Source organism: Aspergillus piperis (genome assembly GCF_003184755.1).
Source record: "Aspergillus piperis CBS 112811 unplaced genomic scaffold BO85scaffold_1, whole genome shotgun sequence".
Lineage (NCBI taxonomy): Eukaryota > Fungi > Ascomycota > Eurotiomycetes > Eurotiales > Aspergillaceae > Aspergillus > Aspergillus piperis.
The window spans coordinates 2,993,172-3,018,984 of NW_020291591.1; the positions used below are offsets into that span (position 1 = coordinate 2,993,172).

At 49.8% G+C, this 25,813-nt stretch overlaps 11 protein-coding genes across 11 annotated transcripts; 7 read left to right on the top strand and 4 right to left on the bottom strand.

The window, feature by feature from the left end:
- Nucleotides 1-289: 289 nt before the first annotated feature.
- Nucleotides 290-2,196, top strand: BO85DRAFT_360349 (Zn(II)2Cys6 transcription factor; the record flags this gene model as incomplete). The annotated part of the gene is made up of 4 exons (XM_025655547.1): nt 290-349; nt 493-1,032; nt 1,087-1,230; nt 1,324-2,196. 4 exons carry the CDS (start codon nt 290-292, stop codon nt 2,194-2,196), a joined length of 1,617 nt encoding a protein of 538 aa, XP_025521486.1.
- A 118-nt stretch (nt 2,197-2,314) lies between these two features.
- Nucleotides 2,315-3,516, bottom strand: BO85DRAFT_495529 (uncharacterized protein; the record flags this gene model as incomplete). The annotated part of the gene is made up of 3 exons (XM_025663936.1): nt 2,315-3,020; nt 3,076-3,174; nt 3,236-3,516. 3 exons carry the CDS (start codon nt 3,514-3,516, stop codon nt 2,432-2,434), a joined length of 969 nt encoding a protein of 322 aa, XP_025521487.1. The 3' UTR covers nt 2,315-2,431.
- A 901-nt stretch (nt 3,517-4,417) lies between these two features.
- On the top strand, nt 4,418-5,476 carry BO85DRAFT_495535 (uncharacterized protein; the record flags this gene model as incomplete). Its single annotated transcript, XM_025663937.1, has 1 exon — nt 4,418-5,476. One exon carries the CDS (start codon nt 4,418-4,420, stop codon nt 5,474-5,476), a length of 1,059 nt encoding a protein of 352 aa, XP_025521488.1.
- Nucleotides 5,477-5,603: 127 nt separating this feature from the next.
- On the bottom strand, nt 5,604-8,271 carry BO85DRAFT_444804 (HET domain-containing protein). The gene has a single exon (XM_025659114.1). The coding sequence runs from the start codon at nt 8,126-8,128 to the stop codon at nt 5,834-5,836; it is 2,295 nt and encodes a 764-aa protein (XP_025521489.1). The 5' UTR covers nt 8,129-8,271; the 3' UTR covers nt 5,604-5,833.
- A 729-nt stretch (nt 8,272-9,000) lies between these two features.
- Nucleotides 9,001-10,518, top strand: BO85DRAFT_516010 (acid protease; the record flags this gene model as incomplete). Its single annotated transcript, XM_025664824.1, has 3 exons — nt 9,001-9,177; nt 9,239-9,545; nt 9,602-10,518. The coding sequence occupies 3 exons, from the start codon at nt 9,001-9,003 to the stop codon at nt 10,516-10,518; spliced, it is 1,401 nt and encodes a 466-aa protein (XP_025521490.1).
- Nucleotides 10,519-11,208: 690 nt separating this feature from the next.
- BO85DRAFT_495542 (uncharacterized protein) lies at nt 11,209-12,757 on the top strand. Its single transcript, XM_025663938.1, has one exon. It carries the CDS (start codon nt 11,230-11,232, stop codon nt 12,322-12,324), a length of 1,095 nt encoding a protein of 364 aa, XP_025521491.1. The 5' UTR covers nt 11,209-11,229; the 3' UTR covers nt 12,325-12,757.
- Nucleotides 12,630-14,787, bottom strand: BO85DRAFT_483405 (uncharacterized protein; the record flags this gene model as incomplete). The annotated part of the gene is made up of 5 exons (XM_025663157.1): nt 12,630-13,234; nt 13,291-13,583; nt 13,644-13,859; nt 13,913-14,578; nt 14,627-14,787. The coding sequence occupies 5 exons, from the start codon at nt 14,785-14,787 to the stop codon at nt 12,630-12,632; spliced, it is 1,941 nt and encodes a 646-aa protein (XP_025521492.1).
- Nucleotides 14,788-15,210: 423 nt separating this feature from the next.
- On the bottom strand, nt 15,211-17,192 carry BO85DRAFT_387949 (MFS general substrate transporter). The gene is made up of 3 exons (XM_025656692.1): nt 16,630-17,192; nt 15,692-16,572; nt 15,211-15,634 (listed from the first exon to the last, which is right to left on the bottom strand). Exons 1-3 carry the CDS (start codon nt 16,994-16,996, stop codon nt 15,308-15,310), a joined length of 1,575 nt encoding a protein of 524 aa, XP_025521493.1. The 5' UTR covers nt 16,997-17,192; the 3' UTR covers nt 15,211-15,307.
- A 782-nt stretch (nt 17,193-17,974) lies between these two features.
- Nucleotides 17,975-20,391, top strand: BO85DRAFT_26014 (MFS transporter). The gene has a single exon (XM_025655020.1). It carries the CDS (start codon nt 18,435-18,437, stop codon nt 20,253-20,255), a length of 1,821 nt encoding a protein of 606 aa, XP_025521494.1. The 5' UTR covers nt 17,975-18,434; the 3' UTR covers nt 20,256-20,391.
- Nucleotides 20,392-21,560: 1,169 nt separating this feature from the next.
- BO85DRAFT_444806 (60S ribosomal protein uL24) lies at nt 21,561-22,765 on the top strand. The gene is made up of 4 exons (XM_025659115.1): nt 21,561-21,607; nt 21,687-21,799; nt 22,053-22,085; nt 22,143-22,765. The coding sequence occupies exons 1-4, from the start codon at nt 21,589-21,591 to the stop codon at nt 22,380-22,382; spliced, it is 405 nt and encodes a 134-aa protein (XP_025521495.1). The 5' UTR covers nt 21,561-21,588; the 3' UTR covers nt 22,383-22,765.
- Nucleotides 22,766-23,008: 243 nt separating this feature from the next.
- BO85DRAFT_411602 (prolyl hydroxylase family protein) lies at nt 23,009-24,653 on the top strand. Its single transcript, XM_025657529.1, has 2 exons — nt 23,009-23,352; nt 23,407-24,653. The coding sequence occupies exons 1-2, from the start codon at nt 23,067-23,069 to the stop codon at nt 24,576-24,578; spliced, it is 1,458 nt and encodes a 485-aa protein (XP_025521496.1). The 5' UTR covers nt 23,009-23,066; the 3' UTR covers nt 24,579-24,653.
- Nucleotides 24,654-25,813: the final 1,160 nt, after the last annotated feature.

Here is a 25,813-nt window from a genome sequence, read left to right on the forward strand (position 1 = left end):
TCTTGCACGGTTGGTCGATTGTCTTATCCCTGAATAATGTCGGCCTTAGATACTGTTTTGGGTTGCCGGCACGTGGTACTAAGACTGGATAAGCTCTGTCACGTGAAATGCTTGACTCTCATCTTAGGCATCAGCCATACTCACTGTATCTCCTCTTTCACTTTATCCTACAACTCAATTCCTTTATCGGAAACCTTAGTCTTTCTAAGCTCCCTAAGGGAGGTAGTAACCTCACATTGATTTCCTACAGTTTCAGGCACATAGACACTCAGTTTAGCATCTCACGAGGATGGTTTACAGCGGGAAGCCAAGTCTAGCCTGCGAACGCTGTCGCCCACGGCGCCTAAAGGTACCGGCGTGTCTCTATTTCTGTTGTTTATGTTCCTTTACCATCTGCGTGATCAACGTCATGTTCATTAGCAAAATGCCGGGAGGGGCAGAGTGAATGGTTCAAATGTTGAAATAAGCTAAACAAAAACTGCAATCCAATAGTGCGATTGGGGGAAACCAGCATGCTCCCAGTGCATTCGGGCCAAAGTTGACTGTCCCGGGTATCGATCTGCTTTGGAGTATACCTTTCGTGACCAAAGTCGTGATGTTATTCGCAAGGCACAACTCAAAGCCGAAAGGGAATCCAAAGAAATTAGCAAGCGACAAAAGCGGACCGTCAAGGGTAACAGCAACCAAATGCTGACTTACTCGCCTTCACCTTCCTCAAGCCTATCGCATCCAACCGCAGAACTGGCGAAGGGATATCTCTTTGTGAATTACATTGCCAAGGGTGATCGAGGGGCGTATATGCCGTACCTTTCGTCTTTAACAAACCACCTGGAGAGCTCCGCTGTGAACGATGCTCTTACGGCTGCTGGTCTGGCGGCCTTGTCCAATATCCATAGGTCTCCCCAGATGATGTATACAGCCCGTAAACACTATATGACTGCGTTGTCGCAAACTAATAACTCTCTCGGTAACGCGCATTTGCGTACGAGCGATGAAACTTTAGCAACAGTGGTGCTATTGAGCATGTTTGAAGTGAGAGATTCACCTGAGTAGCAACGTGGCTTATATTAACGAGATTTCTCCCAGGTATTGGCCTGCGGCGATGACCTCTTTATGACAAGATGGATAAAGCACTTAGATGGCGCGGCAATTTTAATTGAGACCAGGGGTCGAGAGCAAATATCTCGACCGGAAGGATTGGCGCTATTCAGTCAGTTACGTACCCAGATAGTGAGTTAACCTAGTCGGATCCTCAGCTATATCTCTTTCAGTGGGACAAATATAAACTCCATTCGGAGAAGATACTGATCAGAGGTTACCCAGGTGCTCAGTCATGTGTATCGGCAAAAGCATACATCGGCAGTGATTCGTAATCTCAGTCAAGAAGCAGCAAAATACCGACCGAATAAAGATGATGCAATCATCGATCGACTCAGTGGCGTGACCATTCTTCTCGGGGATCTCTGTGCAGACATCAAGGAGGGTACTATAAGCTGCCCTTCGGACATAGTGCGTTGTGCCTTAGAATTAGACGCACAGCTCCAATCGATAATGTCCGATATACCTGCTTCAATGGGCTACAGGACTGTCAACGCTGCCCTAGCTCACAGAGGGTCTATGGTTAACACTGTTTGGGGAGCCCAATATCACACTTACCGAGATATTACCGTAAGTAGCTTCTGGAACAACTATCGATCTGCCAGGCTGGTACTCCTGGACTTGATTGTTGAAGCAATCAAAGCCATGAACACACCCTTGCTCGACAACAAAAGAGAAGCGCATCATCATTTATTGCGACAATGCCAGGAAATATCCCGTCAATTAGTTGAGGATATTTGCGCAAGTGTGCCATTTCATCTCGGATCAGTGGTGGATGACAACCATGTCGACAAAACCTCCAATCATCCAACCTTTGGAAGCTCTTCAGACGCAGATAGGCATCATGCGTCTTCATTTGTGGTTCCAGCGGCCGGGGGATTTGCCTTAATGTGGCCTTTGTTGATTGCTGCAGATTCTGGTTATGCGTCCAAGGAACTTCGAGCTTGGATCATAGATTGTTTAATCAGAATTGGCCGTTCTATGGGAATCAACCAGGCGTTAGCGATGGCACAACTGGTACAAGAGGGCGAGAGCACGCGGGCCTGGCTATACCCGGAGTATTATTCACCGGAACAAGGCGACCAGGAGGGGCAGTAGGGAACGAAGCCAGAGATCTACAGACAGATGACAACGCCTTCCGCTTCTCTACACCGATTTAGTATTATTCAGGCATGAAAAAGGTTCTTGACTCTTCGACTTTTCAAACAACAAATGCGTTTGAATGTAATATGGCAAAAAATCAACATTATAATAAAACTCTCAACTTCCAGACTTCTGTTTGCCTCATTCTCGCGACATGGTAGACGCGACTACCGGGAGACGTTGCATTCGGCTAAACTGGCTCGCGCCCGCCAAGGCTATGAGCATTGCGAGGATGAAAAGGCGAAGTATGGAAGTGCATATTCCCGGACTGATATGACTGTTTCTGAGAGATTGAATCTGTCCTGTTCGCTGCGACTTCAGAACGAGGAGTGAACACGCCCAGCACGGTGTACATCAGAACCACAAGAAATTCCTCGATGGTGGCCATGCAAAGCCGGATAGTCACATTTCCATCGACCAAGGAAAACTGACGGTCATGGCTGAAATCGGTGATAAGACTGTACAGCAGACGACAAGCGATCAATGGTAACGCTGACAGAACCACGCCGACGATACGCTTTTGGCTTGGTGTCATCCGAGGGAGATCCCTGACTGTTGTCGACCACAGGATGCAAAGCACGATGTATATTGCGAGGAACAGTATAATTCCAGCTCTGGTTTCGTTTTGTCCTTCAGAATGACCCGATGTGTTCGACGAGTATTGATTTATTCCGCCGATGATCGAAAGAATCAACGCAATAAGGGCTGGGATATGGAGTAACTGAACGACTTTGCTGCGACCAGAGATAGCGGTTGCTTTCTTGTTATAGATTCCTAGACTAAATTCAACTGTGTCAGTTTCAAAACTTCCCCGGATTAAGTATTGGTTCTTACATCCTCGTTGCGACAATGCTGAAGGAACTCAATTTCTGCAATAGTGAAGTGGCTTGGGAGCTTTGGGCTGATGGCCCATGATCGCAAATCTCATCGAAACTGTCAATTGTGAGTTTCTTGGTTGATTTAAAGCAACAATGCTAGTTATGAGATAGCATACACTTTCTTCAATAGGCCAAGGCTAGACAGCAGCAGTGGAGAGAGCCCCACTGACTGCAATATGATAGCCCACTCCACATCCGAGGTGTTGTCTGGATGCAAATCACTGAGGATCTCCATCACAGCACCTGCGATTCTAATTCCGCTGAATATGAAGAGGTAGATCCACCCGAGCTGTCTGTGAAAGCCGTGGCGGCGGAGGACGAAGAGAGTAACCAAGGATATGGGTATATAGACGATTAACTCGGCAATCGCAACACCTTTTTCTGTGACGACAGTCATTCTTGGTATTGATCCGACTAGGAAGTGGACAGAATGACACGATAATTTTCCCTTTCTTTATCTTCCCAGTGACTTGAATGAATCAAATTTTGTATCATAGCTCCGAGCTACAGCACGGCCGGATGCGGCCTTTATAGACAAGCCATCCAAGAAAGTTTACCTTGAAGACTTCTCTTTCATGAGAGCCTTTGAAGTCTCGTATGCCCGTACGAAACACATTACCGCTTTTGGCAAGTATCCTCGTTCGATGGCTGAGACGTGGCCCTACAAGGACAAGGCAACAGCATCGGATCGGAGGAATTCTCCGTCTGATACGTTAAAACTCAGTTCTCGACTAATGCCAAGCTACGTACCAAAATGCTTGTATGAGCGCGGCCCTTTTTCTAATATTATGGGCGATGCCTAACTGACATAGGGCTGAGTCCACGTTGCAAGGCTTCGTTTTCTTTGGCTTTTTGAGCTGCCGGCTAGCCCGCGTTACCGCATCGGGAAATTCTAGTCGTGCCTACGAATCACTTTCCAGATTAGGGTTAGCTTCATCTGCATATAAGATGCTGCTACGATTGATCGACTTTGGACCTGATGGGGACATCGGAATATGACTGCATCGGGATACGACTACGTGCGACACATTTATCCTATAGATGCACTGCAGAGAATCATGGTTCGGGCACAGAGGCTCAGAGAGGCGCAGCTCAGTGCTGTCAATGCGTCTGATGTCAGTACTTGTCCAGGTTGATGTTGTATAAGGCCAACGAGCTGGGCAGAGACCATATAAATATCAGTGCTCATCCCAAGCATTCAATTGAAATCTACACTGCCCATCTGAAACACTTATCTCTTGTTTAAAAGCTCAGCTGAGATTACTCAGAAGACCCGATAGCTTCAGCTCCACATCAAGATGCTATCCCACAAAGTCCTCTCTCTAGCCTCCCTCATCGGGCTATCTCTAGCCCTCCCCAAAGCCCGATCCCCCAAACTCGACCCCAATCCCGTCCCCGGCGAATCCCCTCTCTTCGCAACATACACCGGCAAACCCACCCCCATCCCAGCCAATTGGACCCGAGTCATCCCAGCAACAGCCTCCGGCCCCGCCGGTCCCGATGACCTCCTCTTCCAAAACCTCCTCAGCGCCGAATGGATCATCTACTCCTTCTACCAACAAGGCGTAGAAGCCTTCACTCCCTCCTCCTTCAGCGACCTCGGCTACCCAAACAGCACCTACGACCGCATCGCCGAAATCCGCGACAACGAAGCCGGCCACATCCGCATCTTCCAAGATGAAATCTCCTCTACATCCCTGAAACCAGGCCCCTGCAACTACAGCTTCGGCTTCGACAACGACCCAGAAACCTTCCTCGCCCTTCAAGTCTATATCGAAGTCAACAGCATGGCTTTCCTGACTGGCCTCGTCCGTGAATCCAACACAATTGATACCAGCTCCGCACTCGTCGCCGTTGCCGAGGTCGAGACCCGTCACAACGTCTGGTCCCTCATTGATATCTGGGATGTGAGTCCCTTCGCTGGACCTGCGGATACGGTGTACCCGTACGCGAACCAAATCCTGGCGTTGACGAATTCCTTCGTCGTGTCGGGGAGTTGTCCTTCAGAGAACCCGGAGTATCCGTACCCGAATCAGAATTTGCCGGAGATTGGTTTTGTGACGAATACTACTACTGGGCATCCCGGATCGAAGATTCAGCTGGAATTTAGTAATGATCCTGGGTTTACGGAGGGAGGGGATTACTATGCGGTGTTCTTTCATGGGGTGCTGAGTATTAGTGTGCCGTTTGATATCAAAACTAATGAGACGGTTGTTCCGGGGGAATTTGATAAGGGAGCGGGTATTATTGCTCTCGCTGTGGCTGATGAGGCTGGGGCGCCGACGGAGGACAGTGTACTTGCTGGGCCGTTGTTGTTGTTGCAGCAGCCGGAGAAGTTAACTCTTTTGGAGCCTTGATTTAGTTGTGATGGATGAAATGGGGAGGTGGTATTGGCTTGAGGGGTGTGCGATGAAGTGATGGGTGTTGGGGATGAGTAAGATGCAGTCAGATTTATGGCGATTATAAATGTGATGTCCAATTGCCATGAAATATTATGCAACATGGATCCTGTAGATATCCCGCCATAGCCACACTAGGCTGTAGTATTCTCGTATTCTCATTCTTCTACTGTCAATCTTAAGCATCATTGCTATAGTCAGTATGAGCCCGCCATACGGTCCAGCAGACTATACAACCCAGAGCCAAACTAGTGTAGATCATCTGTTACAAATGTACCATATCTCTACCCAAGCCCAGGCAAGCATCAATCTTCTCTAAACAATCTCCACCGTAGCAATTTCACCCCCCTCAAAGATAGGACACGACCTGCTATCCGTACCTGCTAGCAATCTATCCCACAGACCAACACCCCTTCTCTCAAAAGCACCTGGCTTGTGCGTCGATGGCACTAATATGAGGAACCACGTTTCCGGGCCCATCCTCTGATTCCGTTCAGACACCCAAGAAAATAACCGGAGGCAGTAATATGATTCGTCTGAATTGTGCACCTCCGGCTTATCGAGGGTCACACTTACCTTGTGTCCATCTGAGCACTGCACGAAGGTATAATATCGGACTTCGTCTTCATATATGACTTGCCCTTTCTGCTTTTCTGGTAGTTCCTCAAGGTGTATCAGTTTTACTGGCGCAAAGGCGCTCGTCAAAACAATAGAACCGTCTGTAACAGCACTCATAGAGTCCTCCAGTAGCTCATGTTGACAGTGAACCCGCTCGACGATGCACTGATCAACGGCCACGGGCTCATATTTCCATATCTCCAAGGGAAGGTCAAATCGATAGGTGACAGGTCTTCCCACAGATGCCCACGACCAGGTCGGGATATAGTATGCAGCTTCATTCGCGTTCACGGTCCCGCTTTCCGGTATCTCCGCACCTTCATTAGGGGGCTCAACCTCCCACGACAGATCAAACGGAAGCTCTCTCTTCCAAAGGCCAGCCAGATACTCAACCGCTGCTTCGGACCCTTGCCGCATATGATTTCCCACCATTTTTGCCAGGCCAGAAATAGCTCGTAACCGGTCATGCTTCTTAGTGAGTGACCTGTGGGAATAATCCGAGACAAGATCTCTCCATCTCTGGTATGGCGCCTGGTGAGGCTCAAGCCATAACCGTGAGCCCAGCGAAGACCGATGCCACTCTGGATATCCTTGTCTCTCGGATCGGACTTTTGTCTTCAGGATTTCGGTTTTGATGGAAGCCCCGAGCTTGCCATAATCGAGCGTCGTGTGTCGTGGTACTTGGGGTGCCACTGCGTGTCCGCATTCACAGAGCTGGCGACAGAGGCACTCCCAGATCATTTCGTTGCCATCGTAGCAGAGTCTGCGGTTCGGTAGGACGGATTCTTGTAGGCACCATCCTCTTGTGTCGAGAGATGATCGGTCTCGATATGATCTGGGGTAGAACTTTCCGGGGCGTATTAACAGGTCCAAAGGAGGGGCGGTGTCGGGGCGGGTAGTGCAAAGGAGTTTTTGCCAGGTAGGCTCACCGAAGCGCTGTTTGCCGAGGAATCGCATTTTGCATGAGTTGGGTTCCATGACTGAGATGGTAAGGTACGAGTTGAGATAGATATCGTGCATTGCAGATGCATCGTGTAACCAGGAAATACGATCATTTTGGACGATGCACAGAGAGTCGACCCATAAATTAGGTATCTCAAGGCTTCGGCAGACAGTAATGGCATCTTGAAGGGCGAGTGGTAACGTGGAGAGTTCAATAGCTTGGTAATGCGACTCCAGGTTATGGGTTGTTGTGGTCAAGACTTGATCAAGATCCTTTCCCCAGCAGTAGCTAAGGCATGCGTAGCGTACTGGCTCGACAGGTTCGAAGAGGAATGGCTCGTGTGTGCCATCCGACGAGCCGACATTGATAAGACGCCGCGGTTTGTAATCAGGATTTGGGGGCTTACAAGCTTCGTCATGCTCGTCACAGTATGACAACCAGTGACGAGCTCGTTCAAAAGCTGCTGGTGAGCCTGAATCATGCGTCACCTCAAGAGACTGAGCGAGAAATTTCCCCGTATATTCGGGGCTCTTGCCAGCATGCCAATCGAAAATTTGCGCTTCGTAACGTGCAGTGGCAGCACGTTTGAGAAAGTGGAAGGTTGTAGGTTGGTCCAAGTCAGCATCTTCCCTTCCTCCGGGCTGCTGCAGATGCAGGGTAAATTGAGGTACTATAGTAAACCAGTCGTCCTCTGATTTCGCCCGCTGGTAGTCAACTAGACCGAGGTAAGCGTTCTTTTTTACCCAGCCCGGCTTGACAGCTTCAATGACTTGCAACACCAGATTACAGTCTAAACAGATAGACGCATTGATCAGAAAGGTTGCAATGGGGGTATTCTCGATTCCGATATAATCCGCCCTTTTCCGCAGAACCACGTGTGGACAAGTCTGGTTTGGGTCTGCATCTGGATCAGAGGTAAAAGACATTTTCGGTATTACACCTGAGCTTGGGGCTCCTAGGGTAGGATTAGGATTAGCAGTAGCACCTACTGAAAAAATGATTGACAGCATCAGTGCCCGCTGCCCCGCTCCAACAGAAGTTTTTCTCATCACGCCAGTCGGGCGTTAAGCGATAAACACGAGACAAGCCACTCTGCTCAGCCTCATCCTCTTCTTGGTTAAGGTCAGCAAAGCGACGAGGGTCCTAGTCAGCCGGGACGAGATGAACAGGCCGTCTATGGGGTTCATCATGACCTATCGCCATAAGAACCATATCGTTGAACTCCAGGCCTGTTATAGTCTGCGGGGAAAGAGGACCTCGCCCAATTGCAGCAAAAGCTAAGATGAAGATGATGCCTGACATATGGTGCCTGAGAGACGCTTATATCATGTGATCTCGGCTATGGTGATCTAACCCAGTGGGGTTGAATTGTTCCATACTCAGTTAGTGTCAGCCTCAAACGGATGAGGCTTTTCCGCATGATTCAATAATAAGAAACCCAACAAAATAATCAAACAGCCAAGGAATACAGACCCAGCACTTATACCTAGCTGTGCAGCATAAAGTAGAACAACATGATTCAATACGAGTCCCAATGTAACCTCAGACTCTGGCTAAATCCTCCGTCCAATCGGATTCCCTACAATCAAACTTGGGATTCGCCGGACTCTCGGCAACCCTAACCTCTACCAGTAAAGGCTAATCCTACCCCCACCCGAGATTCGCATGGCTTGGACCCCTGAAATATAGTCCCTTTATGTGCCTGAATATGGAGCTCGTTATTCGTCTTGCAGGGTCTTCGAGCCTTGGCCTTGGGGCTGCCAAGCGGGCGGCGGAGTGTGCCCCGTGGTTCCTTGATTTGGGCGTCAATGTGATTTCCACTTAATAAGGGCAAGGCCCTGCATCGATGAGGAACCCCAGTCAACAGACCGAATATAGAGAATCGCCGAAAGGTAGATGTGTCTGATCTCACTTCATCACAATGCCATCAAGTTCTTTGCGCCTCGCCATCACGTTGGCGCTGTCCATCTGCAGCAGTGCCCTATCGAGCCAGAGAGATGATTCATCCGTGGTTCCCTTTCCTTTTGACCATCTTGAGGATGTTCATGTTGTCAAGCGGGACAGCCTCAAGACATTAGAAGCTCCGCTAGTGATATATGTCAGTCTGCCATTTCAATCTCCATACATATCACCACCTCGACAACCCTAACAATCAATAGGGCGACAGCTACTGGATGAATGCCTCGATCGGAACACCTCCGCAGTCACTAAGTTTCCTGCTTGATCTTACGCGCTCAAGAGTCGAGCCCGCATACACCCTCGATGAGGACTACACCTGTTCCGACGATGAACTCTGCTCGGAATTCGGCTTCTACAAACCTACCGATTCATCCACCTATCAGCACCTCACCTACACACAGAAACACGATGCAGGCGTCGACTACACCTACTCCGATACCATAACGCTTGGAGACCACGCAGCTGACCAGGTCCCACTGGACATGTACCTTTTGTCCTACACTTCTTGTCAGTTCCTCCCCTCTTCCATGCCACTCATAGCCCATCAACTAACACTCAAGTAGACAGCTCCCTCGGCCTCTCCTCCGTCAACACCAGCTTCCCTTACATCCTCGTTGACCGCGGCCTGACCACCTCCCCCTCCTTCAGCCTGATTGGCGACAACGGCAACACCACCACCCCCAGCATTATCTTCGGAGGCATCAACACCTCCAAATTCAACGGGCCCCTACAAGCCTTCTCATTTGCCGACCACACCATTACCAACAACCCCTTTGTTACTCTCGAAGCCGACTCCATCCAACTAACTACCAACACCAACGACACTTCAACCTACCCCATCCCCTCCTCGACCCCCATGATGCTCAGGACCGACGAACTAATCACCTACCTCCCCAACTCAACCGTCCAATCCCTCTACAACGACCTAAACATAACCACCGACGGCGTAATTTCCAGTTCAAGATTCTACGGCGTCCTTCCCTGCTCCCGCCAGGACAGCGAATTCCATACTTTCTCCCTAGTCATTGGAAATATGACCTTCTCTGTAGGCTGGGATGAGCTCTTCGTCCCCTGGACGCGTGACGGACTGTGCAAGTTCGGTATCCAGGCCCAGGAGTCAGATTACAGGACTCATGCGGAGTTGGGTGTTCCCTTTGTGAGAAGGATGTATGTCGCCGTGGATTATAATAATCAGTTTGTTGGGGTGGCGACGCTGAAGGATGATGATGATCAGGATGAGAGTGAAGATGAGGTTGTGGAAATTGGCACTGGAACGGCGTTGCCGAGTGCTGTCGGAGATTGGCCGGCCAGTGTTACGGCGTATACTCCTGCAGCTTCGACGGGAACGGCCGCTGCCACTTTGACATTTACGACGGCGACGTCGAGTGGTGGAGGTGTGGTGCCGACGGGTCTATCAGAGATGGGGAGGGCGTTGTTGGTGCCGGGAGTGCTGGGAATGGCTGTTTTGCAGGCTGTCTAGATATTACGGCGTGGTGAGAGGGTTTTATATATCAAATATCTTCTTGTTATCGGTTTTATTGTACTCAGTACTTGGTCGAAGTGAATAATCAGAGTATGTAGATTATTGGGTTCTGTATACACATGTTTGGCATATAAGCAATTGATGTACTGCTTGCGGGATTTTCGTAAACTTATTAGCCGGACAGCATTTAGCATTTACCCCTCCATGTCTCTAAATCTTCCACACTAATTAGTAGTGTATAGTACTGATGGTATCTAAATTATCATTTCTATACCCACATTACACTTCAAATATACCCATACTGTATACAATCACGTGAACACACAGCCCTCCAAGTCACCTGACAAAGCGGTGAACAGTGCCAAAACCCACTGACCGCCGGGATTCGATCGGGATTCCGGGGGATTCCCGACATTCACAGTAGCCTCAAATGTAGATGGTTTCCGCCCGGAATTGGTTCTTGGCGCAGCCTTGAACATACGAATTGGACCAATCATTGGATTTCTTTCCCTGGGCGCGCTTTTTTAGATACTACTGCATCATGTTATCATCGGAGTTGCGTTCACATAGATATCAAGTCCGATTCATTTTGTGCAGCCGTTGGCAAGACGGGAGGGACATAAGTACCCTGCTAGGGGTACAGTCTGGCAGTAAGGTAAAAGTGATAGCACCTTAGCATTCAAGTGAATAAAAGTTACCCAAATCAAGATGCTTGACCTCTCACCTCCATCCACAACTCCCAGTCTGTCTGACGACAACTCCAACACTACAAGCAGTCGAAAGACCCGTAACAGCTGCGACGCTTGTGCCAAGTCCAAGTTGCGCTGTGGAAAGCAACATCCTCGATGTGAACGTTGTGTGATGAGGAATCAAGCTTGCACTTACGGACTTGCTCGACCAAAAGGACGGCCACGACTCTCTCATCGCTCGCCTAGTATTTCTCCCCCTTGCTCAACAAGTCTAGACCTGAGCATACTCTCTACGCTCTACGATCCTGAGTTGATTCCGGACATCTATCTCGACTGTTCTTCGGGGACTACAATCACATCTACATCAACTCTCATTTCTCCTGGCAGTCCACATCTGGAGGACTGGCAGTTCTTGGACCACGAGCTTAACCTTCCATTTGACATCACTACAATTCAACCAACTTTCACACAACGGCCTGTGCAGCCTAGTTATCAGATGGACTTGGCACTCGATTCGGCCTCACCTCTGCCACACGTCTCGCCCGCATCTCTTCCAGGCCCAAGTAACTCTTCGGAGCACGCTCAATCATGCACTAGCTTGATCTTGGACACACTCAGAACTCTTTCACTTCCGCTTGGTTCTTGTCGCCGAAGTGCGACTGTGCCTCAATGTCCCAGTCTTGGTACACTTCTACGGCTCAATAAGGAGGCAATGGACAACATTAAAGTGGTGGTGGAGTGTGATTGCTCCGTGGAACCATATTTTCCCACGTTAGTGGCCGAAGTACTAACCAAGATTCTCAGGTGGTATCATAAAATCATTCTAGATCTCGAATACCTTGATTGTTCAATCCCTGCGGTGTTGCTATATCCTCCAGTGAGAATTGGGGAGTTTGAACTGAGCAAGCACGATTCTGGACGGGTGGTAGCCCAAGTGGTCACGAATGAATTGGACAAAGTACAAACGCTGGTTGAAACCTTCGAACGGCGTTTCTGTTACTATGATGAACCCGATGATTATCATGAAGCGGAGGTCTGCACTGCCTTCCAGGCAGGATTTCGGGAAAGTCTGAAGAATATTCGAAGCCAGGCGGTGCAGAGAATGGCTGGCTAGGGTGACTTCGGTTGCTTAACGTGTGGATATGGGTTGTCATCCGTGCTATCCCGTGCTTCTTGTACATAGGTGATATAGGTAAAACGGCGAAACCAACGAACCATGAGAATTGTGCAATCGTCGGGAATGTTTATCATTTTTGGCGCGTTCCGGCTTTCTGGCGGTGAAAATTCCCAGAGAACTCTGACACTCGTGCATTGCCGTAGGCCGTGACAATAGTGTTGACAGCTTCCGTGTTCGCACATTATTAACATGAATCCCGCTGTAGCGCATGTACGTCCGGCTTGGTTTGTGCACCAGTCCGGTCATCCATTTTCGGTCTCGTTCATGGTGTTCAGCATATTTGTTAGCCAGTCATTATCCCCCATCAGTGGCAAAGCATCCAACGGCATAGGCGGGATATTGGGTATATCCTGATCAAGGATTGGTGGGACTGGACCGACCAGAGATGACCCTATAGGATCAGTATTTAGCCTCGTTTCCCACCCCACGCGGACAGCATGATATGTCTGAGCTATTGTAGAGAAGATATCTGCTTCAGGGCCTCCATCCAGGCCATTAATGGTTGAAACTAGACTCATGTGACTGACGATGGTGTCCAAAATCTTCAAGATATCGGCCGTTCGTCGAACATTGCCCGTATCCCAAAGCGGACTCTCCAGAGTTGAGAGCTGGAAGAGAGTTGCCAGATTTTGGACCATTTGAGCAAATACGGCGAATGGGAAACCAATGTATTCCCCAGGCGGTATGCTCAAAAAAACGTCGAACCATGACTTTGTGGCGTCAAGACAACCGTACAGGTAGTCGAGATGCTCGTACATCACATTAACAGTTGATGAAATGGCACCGTTCGGGAGTGCAGACTCATAGAGACTCAAAGAAGTATTGTAATGATGCAAAAGAACAATTTCTAGCCAATATGAGTAATGGAAGCCGGATGTAGTGTATGTATTCTTGAACACTGACTATATCCCTTGGAGTGAGAGCCGTGTCTTCTCATAATTTCCTGGAGGCGTGACTGCAGCTGTGTCTGCATTGGGCGGAGATAAACGGAAGGCGACGGTCGCATCGATTCAACGCCTGATGAACCTCCATACCTGCTACCCAGATTTAGTCCGTCCGTGACTAATTGGAGTCGAACTTGCTGCACAAGAATACCATCATTGGCACACTCTTGCTGCTCTTCAAGAAGGCGAAGACAGTCCTCCAAGTGAGGTGTCCAACGCAAAGAGTCACTCTGCTGAAGGAAGGTCGCGATACTGAATGAGGTGTTAGTACATCATTTATTGTGGTTAGACGGGGTCATGGGGAGTCATTACGTCGATGTCAGTAGAAAGCACCCCAGAACAGCCCTGCGCTCCTCCATAACCTGGCGCGGGGGTGCTGTACGGTTTTCGTGTGGTTCTGGATGAACGCACAGCAGCATGTGCTTCCCCTTCGCCTCTGGATTGAAAAGACCCATTTCGTATACAATCCCCGTCGCTAACTGTGCAAATACATAGATGTTGGCTTTGTTGTAGACTTGCTGATTGGACCTTGACACCGCATGTCAGCCGAAAGGCAGTGTCCGTGATGACTGACTACATACCATCCAAGATATAACAAAAGCCCTTGTAGCATATCAAGTTCACGGCATGAATATTCATGCACCAATCTCTGCGCTACCGTGTGTTTGATGCGATCAAAGAGAATGCGACGTTGTGCGCTGCTTTTGGACGCGATAGCCATGATACAAAGCCAGGTAAATGGTTTATCACGACGAATTTTCTCTGCAGTAGTGCCTGACGGGACATACAGGCAGGGAAAGTACGGTAGCATCTTAGTGAGGAATACAGTAAAATATTCCTCTGCCTGGATGCCTGTCGGCTCCATGGCATGCTCGGCCGATGCGCCGGTGGATAACGAGCCTCCGCCGTCCGACAGGCTAGCTTCTGGCGTCGACTCTGTGTCATTTGTGCGACGAGTGTCAACTGAGTTGAGCCCCGAGCTGCTCATGGAGATGTCAGATCGGCCTGGTGGCGACGCAGCATTACTGCTGGCGGACTTCTGGTTTTCGGGTAATTGCGCCAGCTCTCTGAGTAAGATTGTAGAAGCATTTCCGGGGTGTACGCCAGCTCGGAGCAGCGCAACCAGATCCTCTATCTTATTCTCCAGCCGGTTCGTCTTCGATATATTCTTAGATACGGCTGATCTTCGTTTGGTCGAGCGCCGGGTAGTAGCAGGCTGGCGGCATTCCTTGTCCAGGCGTTGGCATCTATGAAGTTGTTATGATGGCAACTAAACAGGTAAGCAATATACGCACCTCTGACATTTCTCGCTGGCTTTGGAGTAGATGCACTTGCACTTGGCCTGCGAGCAGTCTACGCAGGAGCGACCGTAGGGAGCGGCATAGGTGTCGTGCTGCGGGGAATTGTCCCTGGTGTCGCTCAAGTCCGCAGCTGTACTGCGGTCAGTCGGGGCCATTGACCGGCTGCAACGCGCTCCACAAAGCGTTGCTTCTCACTGCGCAAGAGAGTCAGCAATCACGTATGGTAACAAAGCAAGGTAATGGGAGACATTAGGAAAGTCAGTGAGATTGAATAAATGGGTGAGAGAGTGAGAAAGCGCGAAGGAGGGCGGCGTGCCCAGGCGCTAGTGGATGACGCTAGCGCCTTGAATATCAGGCATCTATTTGCAATAGGAGACAGATAAGCAGGCTTCTTGTAGTCCAAGGCTTCGAAGTAGTGGCTAGTCAGTCCTGTATTGTGATGCTGAGTCTTTAGAAGGAAGAAAAAGCGTCTATCATTCGTCATCATTACGACGAAGGATCGCATGAATTCACCATTCAGTATAGGCCACAGATCTGCTACAGTTAAGTTTCAGACTTATAGAAGAATAGAAAAGCTCATCAAGACAGGATCTATCCATTATACCATATACTCTATGTCTAACGGTACCTCACACTGGGTGCTGGTCATCTGTGTAACACTATCGCGCCAGTAGCTTAAGCCTTATTCTGGACGTGTTTGCTCATGGCCCGAATCCGGTGGCCATAGCGGTAGAGTAAGAATGGCACAGGAGCCATTATGGTAGCCAAGATACCCACCATGGTGAGCACCCAGTGCGGAGTCATATGTTGGTACATCGGCACAGATGCGGGCAGTAATGCGCCCGAGACAACATAGCGGCTGAACGAGACGAAGGCGAGGGCGGAACCGGCATAGGTCGTGTACACGAAACAGATGTAGAGGTACGTCGCCGTGAATATGGTGACGAGAGAGTAGCCGAAAACAAACGTGCTAAGAATTGGTGACCAGATGCTGACACCGGGCTGTGTCCTGCTGTCAGTAATGTTGGGGTTTCGCAGAACGAGCCAGTGACGACTTACATAGCAAGTCCATCCCATCCAGAACAAGGAGATTGGCATTAAAATCGAACCCCCAACCATTGCCCAATATAGTGATACCTCCGCCTGTAGGGCTTTTCCTTCGGCCGCAGCCTTAGCTGCCGCCTGCTTGGTCCAACGATAAAGGATCGGTATGAGCACGAGGGCAACGGCGTCTCCCGCAAGCATGAACACGAAGATGACGTAAGTGAGGGAGGTGGAGATTCCGTAAGTGTCGGAGAAGATGAAGGGAAACCCGTTCAGAAAGGTGAACAATACAATGTATAAGAGGACCAGGTAGAAGGAGAAAACCAGGATGATTGGCTCCGTGTAAGTCATCTGAAATGGACGGTAGACATTGACAAGAAGACGACGACCGAGAGAGCTGGCAGATGCATACTCATCGACCTGGTAGCGACAATCTCCTGTCTCATCTCGAAGATGTTTGGCTCTCCATTGCAGTAGCAAGGGGCCGTAGGTTTCTGGCTGGAATATGGCCACGAATATGAGGACTGCTCCGGCGATGATGAGTGAGATCCAGTCAACCCAGATGAATGCGGAATTTGGAATATAAGCTCCAATTATAGGGCCAAGGATAGGCCCAGAGTACGACGCCAAAGTTACAAATGGTAGGCTAAACGTGAGCTCGAGAGGGTTCCAAAGATCACCCACCGTGCCACCCGCAACGGTCATCGGGGCGGCACCAAAGAAACCGGTTAGAAAGCGAAAGACAATAGCAGCTCCGTAATTAGGAGCTAGTGCCTTTCCCATGACGAAGAGCATGAAAACAGCCAAATTGGTGAAGTAAACAAAATTGCGGCCAAAGGTTTCCGAAATAGGACCGACAAACAGCGAGCCAAAGCCCACGCCTATTAGATACATACCTGCTCGGGAAAATCTTATCAGCCTGCCATTTTTGAGTGTTCGTAAGGTCGACTTACCGGTGGTCATGGATCCCGCAATCGCACCCACGCCATAGTGTTCATTAAAGGCATCAGAAATCGGAGCGTCTATGGTACCGGGTATGGTAATGGCCAAGGCGATTAGACATGTTGCTACCGTGCAAAACCATTTCTTGGGGCGGCTCCAGTTTTGGGGATTGTGAAGGTCGCCGTCTTTCCAGCCAACCAAAAAGGTAACAGAGCCATATTGCTCGCCCGGACGGGAGATTTGCACCCCAGGAAGAAGGGCAGATGCCTTCTCTTCGGAGGTCGATATTCCCGAAGAGCTGTCGGAGTGGGAGTGAGCCCTGGCAATGTCCGCCCTCACGGCGTCTCGGAGACTGGTATACTGACGCAAAGTTGCCATAGCGTTACACGGGTCCTTGGGAACCAGGTTGCAGCAAGGCAGAAGATGGAATGAATTTGCTTGAGCCGACGAACATGATGGTGGGAGTGGTCGCAAGGTAATATATACCTACGGCCATATTCTGTACATCACTCATAATAGTTAGGGTGCAGAAAAGTCTCCGATACATAGAGATTATTGATGATGATGATTGTTAAGGGAGCTATGCACTCAACTTGGGCTTATACAAGTCAAGGTGAAGCTCAATCTAATCCGCGGGTAGAATCACCCCGAGTGGATCGGCGGTTCGGCCACATTCCATGGCTCTGATTGGCCAGCAGCGACATGAATCATCTTGCCTCAGGCTGACACGGATGAATGGCCCGCCGATTCTGTCCGACGAAGTGGAATTAATATGAGCTGAATGACCTCGACAGTGAATTGCCCGGTTCGACTTTAGTTTCATACAAATTCTCATTCCTAGTTATGAACATCCACCTAGCCACTATTTAGCCACAGCGACCGTCACAAGAGGATTTGACCATGTCCGGTCCACCAATTTACAGAAATTGTCGCCTTCATCATGCGTCGCTCGAGAGAAGCATTTCCGTAAGATGCTTGAAAGAGGGCAATCGATTTGATGTTTTGCTCAGGCCTTTGATGTCGGAATTACCTTTGGGATAGAAAGGATGAGGCTGATAAGCGGTGATCATCTAGCCTGTGTAGCCGCGACACGTCAAATCAATCTTGCTCACTACTGCTGTAGGAGATGAGCCTCAAATTCCCATGCGCCGTGTGGGGATCATTCCGAAGAGATAAGTTATTTGAGTAGTCCAGTCAGTGGAGATGGGAGGCTCTCCACCCGAGTATGCGTGTTGACATAACAGATCCCCGAGCTTGTCCTCGCGGTAATCTTGCGAAATCTAAAATTGACAGGTCATTATTAATGCCCGAAAACTGCACAGATCATTCTCTGCGCTTGGTGCACGGTTGACATCTAATTGTCAGCTGTTGAGTCAGATTCCCAATGCTTTTTTCCCACGCTACTAGGGCTGACGTGATTTTCCATGGGCTGCTAAAACTCTAAGATACGCTTACCAAGCCAGCCAACCGAATGCGATGGAAAACACGAGTCCAGCTCATGTTGCATCTTCTCGTATCTAGAGCTGTCGATGATGGCGTGGCTTCGTTTCTGATCAGTAATCGTCGAAATCTTATCGCAACCACCACCAATGCAGCACGACACCTGGTGGCTGAATAATGGCCGCTTCCTTCGTCCATGGAAGCAGAAGGTGCCTTTGTCCAAACGCTGAATGATTCGAACGAATATGCTAGCATAGCTTCACGATATGTATAAATCCACGAAGATGGCGCTCATGGAATATGCATTCTCGCATCAGTCAAGCTCCTCTATCTCTCATCTACTCAGTAGAAAGAAAAGCACACAGTCTTCTGACCAATGGAAGGCCTCATCCGCAACAGTACAGCCGGCCAACTGCTGCGCTGGATAACCAGAAATAAAGTTCTACTGCACCCTGAGGAACGTCCGGACTTCCAATGCCCTCATTGCTACGCCGACAGAGCCGCCTCCCCGACACTGTTCGTTCATGAAGGGGATGGCGAGCCGTCCCCGAAGCCCGAATCCGACGCGGAGAATGAACAACGCGAAGATACAACAGAGAAACCCTCTCGATCCGAATCTCCAGACGGAGAAACCCTGGACACATCTGAACTGACCCGCGTGCCTTCGATGGCGGACGTGGAAAAGGTCCAGACCCAAACGGACTTGGCACGTATCTATACAGCTGCCACGCAAACAGAAGCACTGCAGAAGGCTCCTAGCCGACCTATCGCACCTACCAAGACCGCAGATGGTACAATCCTGGTTGATTGGTATACCACGCGCGATCCCGAGAATCCCCAGAACTGGATCACTACCAAGAAGCTAGTCGTCGTCTCTCAGATCTATCTCTACACCTTGGTCGTCTACATGGGCTCGTCCATTTACACCCCCAGCGCGACTCAGATTCAAGAACGGTTCGGAGTCTCTTCGACAGCTGCATCATTAGGCTTGGCTTTGTACGTTCTTGGGTACGGCATCGGCCCGATGATCTTCTCCCCGCTTAGCGAGATCCCCAGTGTCGGACGCAACCCTCCATACATCATCACCTTCCTCCTGTTCATCCTTTTCAGCATTGGTGCTGCGGTGGTCAACACATTCGGAGGCCTGCTCGTCCTCCGATTTCTTCAAGGTTTCTTCGGCAGCCCATGCCTTGCGACCGGTGGTGCCAGTATCGGCGATGTATTCAGTCTCCTAAAGCTACCATACGGTCTCTCCGCATGGGCTGCCTTTGCCACTCTGGGCCCTGCCCTGGGACCCGTCATCTCCGGCTTCAGTGTCCCCGTCGAGGGCTGGCGCTGGTCACTGTGGGAGACGGTCTGGATGTCCTCACCAATCCTAGTGGTGATGTTCTTTTTCCTCCCCGAGACCTTCCCCGACGCCATCCTCCTCCAGCGCGCGCGACGCCTCCGCCGACTGACCGGCAACGACAAACTCCTCTCCCAGTCGGAAATCAACCAGAAGAAGCTCACCTTCACCGCAGTGGCCATGGAAGCACTCTACCGGCCCCTGCAAATCGTGGTCCTCGACCCCGCTATCTTTTTCGTCAATATCTATACCAGTCTCATCTACGGCATCTACTACTCCTTCTTCGAAGTCTTCCCCATCGTCTACATCGAGATGTACCACTTCAACCTCGGCCAGATGGGCCTCGTCTTCCTCAGCATTGCAGTAGCCCTCGCCATCGCCGTCCCCGCCTACTTTATCTACCTGAATAAGATCTTCGAGCCTGAGATCCGCACACAGGGTCTCCAATCCCCCGAACGACGCCTCATCCCGGCCCTCTTCGCCTGCTTCCTGCCTCCCATCGGTCTATTCCTCTTTGGATGGACCTCTCGCACCTCAGTGCACTGGATCGTCTCGGTGATCGGTATCCTGATCTACACGATCGGCATCTACGTGGTGATTCAGTGCATCTTCATCTACATCCCCATGACGTACCCGCAGTATGCGGCGAGTCTGTTTGCAGGGAATGATCTCATGCGCAGTGCGCTGGCTTGTGGTGCGGTGCTCTTTGCGCGTCCCCTGTATGTCAATCTAGGGGTTGGACCTGGAATTAGTCTGCTGGCCGGGTTGACAGTGGGTTGCATTGCGGGAATGTTTGCGCTTTATCGGTTTGGGGCGACGCTGAGGGCGAGGAGTAGGTTCACGGCGAAGTAGAATGGTGGTTGGTTAGACTTGGAGCGATCGATATCTTCTCTAGATCATGGGTTCAGGTTTGCTTTGGTGGGTATCTTGTTATGATGATATATGATAGTAGTGACTAGTAATGATAATTATACTGTTTTGCTCTTCAGTTCAGCGTGACATTTCGTCTGCTTAATGGTGTTCTCATACTACTCGGGTAATCTAGGGGTAGATAAGGCGCAGGCCGATAACGAATGCCACTAACCGATTTAGGTGTTGCATACAAAGCCGATTGGCATGGTGGAGTTGTCGATATGGAAAGTTTCGATGACGGTGTCTTATCGCACTTAATATCTTAAGTCCACTCGAGTATAAGTACTGTGAGCATTATGATACCGGATAATGGAGCGCGGTATCACGTGTTCAACGATCTCGTCATATCTTATCGTAGCCTCGTGTGAGGTGATCATGAGGGATCCGATGAGCCTTTTCATTGGGATTCAACCAATCAATTAAGGATGTTCACTAAGAGAGTGAAGAGTAGTAGTGCTGCTAAGGCGAGGACGTGGATATTAATGGTGATGAACCGATTGATGGATAATCAGAAGTGGGTGATTAGAGTCAGTTAGTATACTAGTAAGTAGGACCCATTATATATAGTTCCACGGTCAGGAACCTCGGGATCAGGAGATCAACCATGAATGAAGCTTTAGCTTGAGAATAAGCAAAATTACTACATATTTCGAAGTGAAATAAATTGGATAATCTTCACCATCAAATCATGTGTTCTCTGGGGAAGAACATACCAGGGTGGTATATCAACTCCGGGGCAGCCCTATTACCTGTCCTAATCGGGTAGGGAGTATAGCCAGTTTCTCCTGCGGGGAGCACCTTTAAATGCCCCTGCATAAGTGTAGAGAAATGGAGACAAAAGCATATAACAATTTTTTAGAAATGTTTCGAAGGTCATATAATTAATTAAAAAGATGATACTTTACTAGATATCATGATTTATGCAGAGTGCAGTATACACGGTAACTATTCTTAGCCGTTCCATCAATTATCTCCTCCTACCATTTACAATAATCAATACTCCTAGTAGTACTGTACCCTCTGAATTAAGGAGCAATCGAGCCGGGCTCCAGTCAGCATCGAGAATGGCTGCGGGCGGAAACCCACGCTAGCCAATCATAACGCCGGACCTGGCCGCTAGGCGAAGCGGGGGGTCATGTGACGCACAGCCCGAATTTTCGGCCACAAACGAAACAGATCCAGCAAAGCAGTAAGACTCTTCCTGACGACCTTTCCGACGACCCTCACGACACCCGTCCGAGTTCTCCCACGACCTTTAGGTGGCATATTCACAATGGCTGTCAGGAACTCCAGTGCGTCGTCCTGTTCTGTCGATTTTTCTCGATCTCGCCAATCCAATCCATACTAATTTGAACTTCGTGATGATTTCAGGTCTCGCCTCTTCTCGCCGCAAGTCGCGCGCCGCCCACTTCAACGCCCCCTCCAGCGAGCGCCGCGTTATCCTCTCTGCTCCTCTCTCGAGCGAGCTCCGCGCCAAGTACAATGTACGTTCGATCAGACCGATGTGATTCTTTGTTTTCTGCAGCCCCTGGGATTTGGTGTGTTTGTGTGCGGAGATGGATTTGGCATGGTTTTCTCTTTCTTTCCGGTCGGGGACAGGCTGGATCAGGCCAGCGAGTTGGGGATTTGGCAGGAAGATACAAAAACCAGATCCAATCGACAAGCATCCAATCCGAGACATCAGGCATGACGAAACAACGCTGGGAGAAATTGGTTCTAACGCAAGTCGTTTGATAGGTCCGCTCCATGCCCATCCGCAAGGACGACGAGGTGAGCCAAGGCTGATTCTAACCCGACATCTAATCCACTCGCTAAACTGAGAACAAGGTCATGGTCGTCCGTGGCAGCAACAAGGGCCGTGAGGGCAAGGTCACCAGCGTCTACCGCCTGAAGTGGGCCATCCACGTCGAGCGCATCAGCCGCGACAAGAGCAACGGCCAGAGCGTCCCCATTCCCCTCCACCCCTCCAAGGTCGTCATCAAGAAGCTCCACCTCGACAAGGACCGTGAGGCCATCCTTGAGCGTGTTGGCAAGGGTCGTGAGGCCGTCAAGGCCAAGTCCGCTTAAATCGGGGGATTTTTGTGAGGTTTAGTTCATATCTGGCAAATGGCAGTGATAACGCGGGAGTTCCGGAAGACGCGAACAATATGGGATCTTGCCTACAGTCGGGATATATCTATAAAACATGATGTATTCTGATGAATGAAAAACGAAAAATTCAATTTCCTCTACCTACTTCAATTCGGCACCCCCCAGAGACTTTGCGTGTTCTATCCGGTGGACTGGCTGCTGCGACCGTTACTGGGGACTACCTTATATCTCCGGACGGAGCGGCAGAGCACGGTGCTTTTTCTATCTCAGGTATAGATATTGGGATAGAAGGTGTCGTCCGGACCTTTTCGCCAGTCAGCACTTCCCGGCATTGTGAATCAACCCCAGTTTTGAAACCATTGCACTCGTGATTGTAGAGCGATGCTGCCCCTTGTTCTTTCACAGTAGCCTATCCCTTCTGGCCATCTTCAGACCCCTTGGATATAACTGTAATTCTTGCTGGATTGTCCACTTCCTGCATGTCATTCCTCAGTAGTGCCACTGCCACTGCCAGAATCCACGGCGGGTCGGCCAGGCTTAATAATCGGGTTCTCGACTTGCCGCAAAAATAAGTTGTGGGAAATCCGCATCCCCACCGGTTATCCGTCAGTTATCAGCAGCCATTGTTCCCCCAGCTGGCCATCACCATCACCGATAACGATGGCCAAGTCAAAAGCTGCCAAGCGCAAGCGCAACGCCCAAGCCGATCTCCCGCAAAAGGTCCCCAAGGCTGCATCCACGGTCCTCACTCCCCCTCCCGATGGCGCCAGTCGAGAGCCGAAAAACCTCAGCACAGTCGTCCCCGACGAGGACCTCGAAATCACCGTTGAGACGCTCACGACCTTGACTCAGTACCCCAGTCTGACCAAGTCGAAAGCATGCAAGGATCTCCGGGTGGCGGTCTACGAGTTCCGTCAAGCCTGTACGACGGGCGTTAACAATGCCAGTATGCTGCTGTTACACTGTCTCTAATCAATAGTGGCAATTAATCGTTCGGTAGAGGGCGCGAACCTGACCGCACGAATCACCGGCGCCCTGGCCGACAAGCGATACCTGGAAGCAAAGATCCTGCTTGCCGAGATGAGAATCCGGGGTGAACAACCCAAAATCGGAGCCTTGTGTCGCTGGGTACGAGATCTCGACGTCGTCAGCGGCCTCTCCACCCAACCCGAAGCCCGCGAGAAGGCCTCCCTTGAGCGCACCCCTCAGGACCTGGAACTCCTCGGCGTTTTGGATGCCATCCTACGTGTCAGCACTCCCATCGACCTCAGATCGAATGCAGTCGACTCTACGGATCCTATCGCCTTCCAGTCTATCTGGGACCTCCGTCCCAATACTACACCCCTCCAAGTATATGCCTCCGTCCTCGATAAATCGATCTTGAATGAAGCTCCGAAAGACCCCGCTGCCATTCGTATTATCGAAACGACGCCTGGCCGCCTCCGCAAACCTCCGAACCATCACCCCGCTATTCTCTATACTACCCTTCCCAACGCCGTCCCGCTGGACCCCGTTAGCCCATCGATCACATACCATCCCCACCCCGCAGTCCCAGGCCTCGGACTGGCCTTGAACGTTCTCACCCCGTCAGAATGCAAAGCCATTATCGCCGCCGGCGAATCCGTGAACTTCCTGCCCGACGTCCCCATGCGCGAAGACGGCGACATGAGCATCCTCGCCCACAACTTCTACTGGGTGATCGACACCACCTTTCACGACATGCTTTGGGCACGTATATCCAAGTATGTCCCGCAATCTATCAACGGTCGTCTCGTTCGCGGTATCAACCGTCGTTTCCGGGTATACCGATACGTCCCTGGTGCCGAGTACCGGTGTCACATTGACGGCGCTTGGCCGCCGTCGGGTATCCTTCCCGATGATACATATGTGTACGATGCCTCGCCGGAGGATAAGAAGCAGAGCTCCATGTATACCTTCCTCCTCTATCTCAATGATGAGTTCGAGGGCGGTGAGACTACTTTCTTCATGCCGGCCGCGAGGGAAGGGACGCTAAATGCATACCCCGTGCGCCCTGTCATGGGAGCCGTTGCCATTTTCCCACACGGAGAGGCGAACGGGGCATTATTGCATGAGGGCACGGGAGTGAGGAAGGGAGCGAAGTATATTATTCGGACGGATGTGGAGTATGATGTTAAGCCTAGCGAGGAGTAAAAATAGATACCAGTATATATGCGTATATACAGACAGATTAGTAGATACCAGATTGGAATGTGATTTTTTTTATATATGTTCCATCTATATCATGTTCAATATATGATGTGGAGGTGTTCGTAAAGTATATTTACTATGCTGAAGACATTGACACAACAAATCCTCTCTGTATTGCTACCATCTCTATTAAAACAAAAAGAGCTTATACGGAGTACTCTATACCGCCTAGCACCGAACTCCGTCGTGCTGTCAATTCATCATTTGCATGATCCTGATCATGATCTTGCTGCATCCGCTGTATATATTCACGGCATCTCACTACTATAGTACCCACTGGCTGATTCCAAGTCTCTTGAACCAACTGCTAGTGGTGCGATAATTTAGTCCCTTGCACATACTGCTATAAGTAACCATATACTATGGTAGTACTCGAATCGAGCCCACTATACATACAAACTATACACAAACACATTATAGAACTATCGATCTAACAGTCATTGATGAACCAGAACCCTATCGTGGCTGACGTCATTGTCTCCGTAGATATGAACAATCACGTGCCACAACATCTCATAGGTTCAGGGCGTTGTTGAGAGAAGAGGGTTGGAATGCAACCATTCCCTTTTCGCAATTAAGCGAGAAAAAAACACACTATATGATCCTAGTCAGCAAAAGATCTGATACATACGACCACAGGGTGTGGAAAACAGGGCTTCCCGTCCGCTCAGCCGTACTTAAGCCACACGCCGGGAGGTTAGTAGTTGGGTGGGTGACCACCAGCGAATCCCTTCTGTTGTATGTTTTTCTTTTTTTTACTTTTTTTTTTTTACCTGACCATATACCTTCTCTTAGCTAACCAAGTAAATGAAAGTTGGGTGTTGGCGCCCTGGGCATTATTATTGTCGGGTTAGACTGCGGTTTAAATGAGACAAAGGGGAACACGGACCTTGAACGATGACGACAAAGGTAGACATGTGGATGTTGTATATAAGTAACAGGAGTGGGTTTAGATGAATGAGTGAATCATGATGGGGAGATGGGATTGGTATACTCTATATGAGAGGAGAGAAAGTGAACGATGGCCGCCCACATGATGAATTTCTCAACAGCCACACGTGATAGATGACCGTATCTGGTAATTCTGCTCCCACGCATGTATAAACAGAGGCCCATGGAGCGATTTGAATACGATATCTATCTGGAACACCCTCTGGCACGTTACTACAAAACTGAGT

What these genes read in the sequence shown, in the direction of transcription:
- BO85DRAFT_387949 (XM_025656692.1), bottom strand. Translation starts at nt 16,996, where the DNA reads ATGGCAACTTTGCGTCAGTATACCAGTCTCCGAGACGCCGTGAGGGCG. An exon ending in TGCGGGATCCATGACCACCG is followed by an intron (nt 16,573 to 16,629) that starts GTAAGTCGACCT and finishes TTTCCCGAGCAG; the next exon opens with GTATGTATCTAATAGGCGTG. An exon ending in GGATGGGATGGACTTGCTAT is followed by an intron (nt 15,635 to 15,691) that starts GTAAGTCGTCAC and finishes AGCAGGACACAG; the next exon opens with CCCGGTGTCAGCATCTGGTC.
- BO85DRAFT_444806 (XM_025659115.1), top strand. An exon ending in AGCTCCGCGCCAAGTACAAT is followed by an intron (nt 21,800 to 22,052) that starts GTACGTTCGATC and finishes GTCGTTTGATAG; the next exon opens with GTCCGCTCCATGCCCATCCG. An exon ending in CCATCCGCAAGGACGACGAG is followed by an intron (nt 22,086 to 22,142) that starts GTGAGCCAAGGC and finishes ACTGAGAACAAG; the next exon opens with GTCATGGTCGTCCGTGGCAG.
- BO85DRAFT_495542 (XM_025663938.1), top strand. Translation starts at nt 11,230, where the DNA reads ATGCTTGACCTCTCACCTCCATCCACAACTCCCAGTCTGTCTGACGAC.
- BO85DRAFT_444804 (XM_025659114.1), bottom strand. Translation starts at nt 8,128, where the DNA reads ATGAGAAAAACTTCTGTTGGAGCGGGGCAGCGGGCACTGATGCTGTCA.
- BO85DRAFT_411602 (XM_025657529.1), top strand. Translation starts at nt 23,067, where the DNA reads ATGGCCAAGTCAAAAGCTGCCAAGCGCAAGCGCAACGCCCAAGCCGAT. An exon ending in GACGGGCGTTAACAATGCCA is followed by an intron (nt 23,353 to 23,406) that starts GTATGCTGCTGT and finishes ATCGTTCGGTAG; the next exon opens with AGGGCGCGAACCTGACCGCA.
- BO85DRAFT_26014 (XM_025655020.1), top strand. Translation starts at nt 18,435, where the DNA reads ATGGAAGGCCTCATCCGCAACAGTACAGCCGGCCAACTGCTGCGCTGG.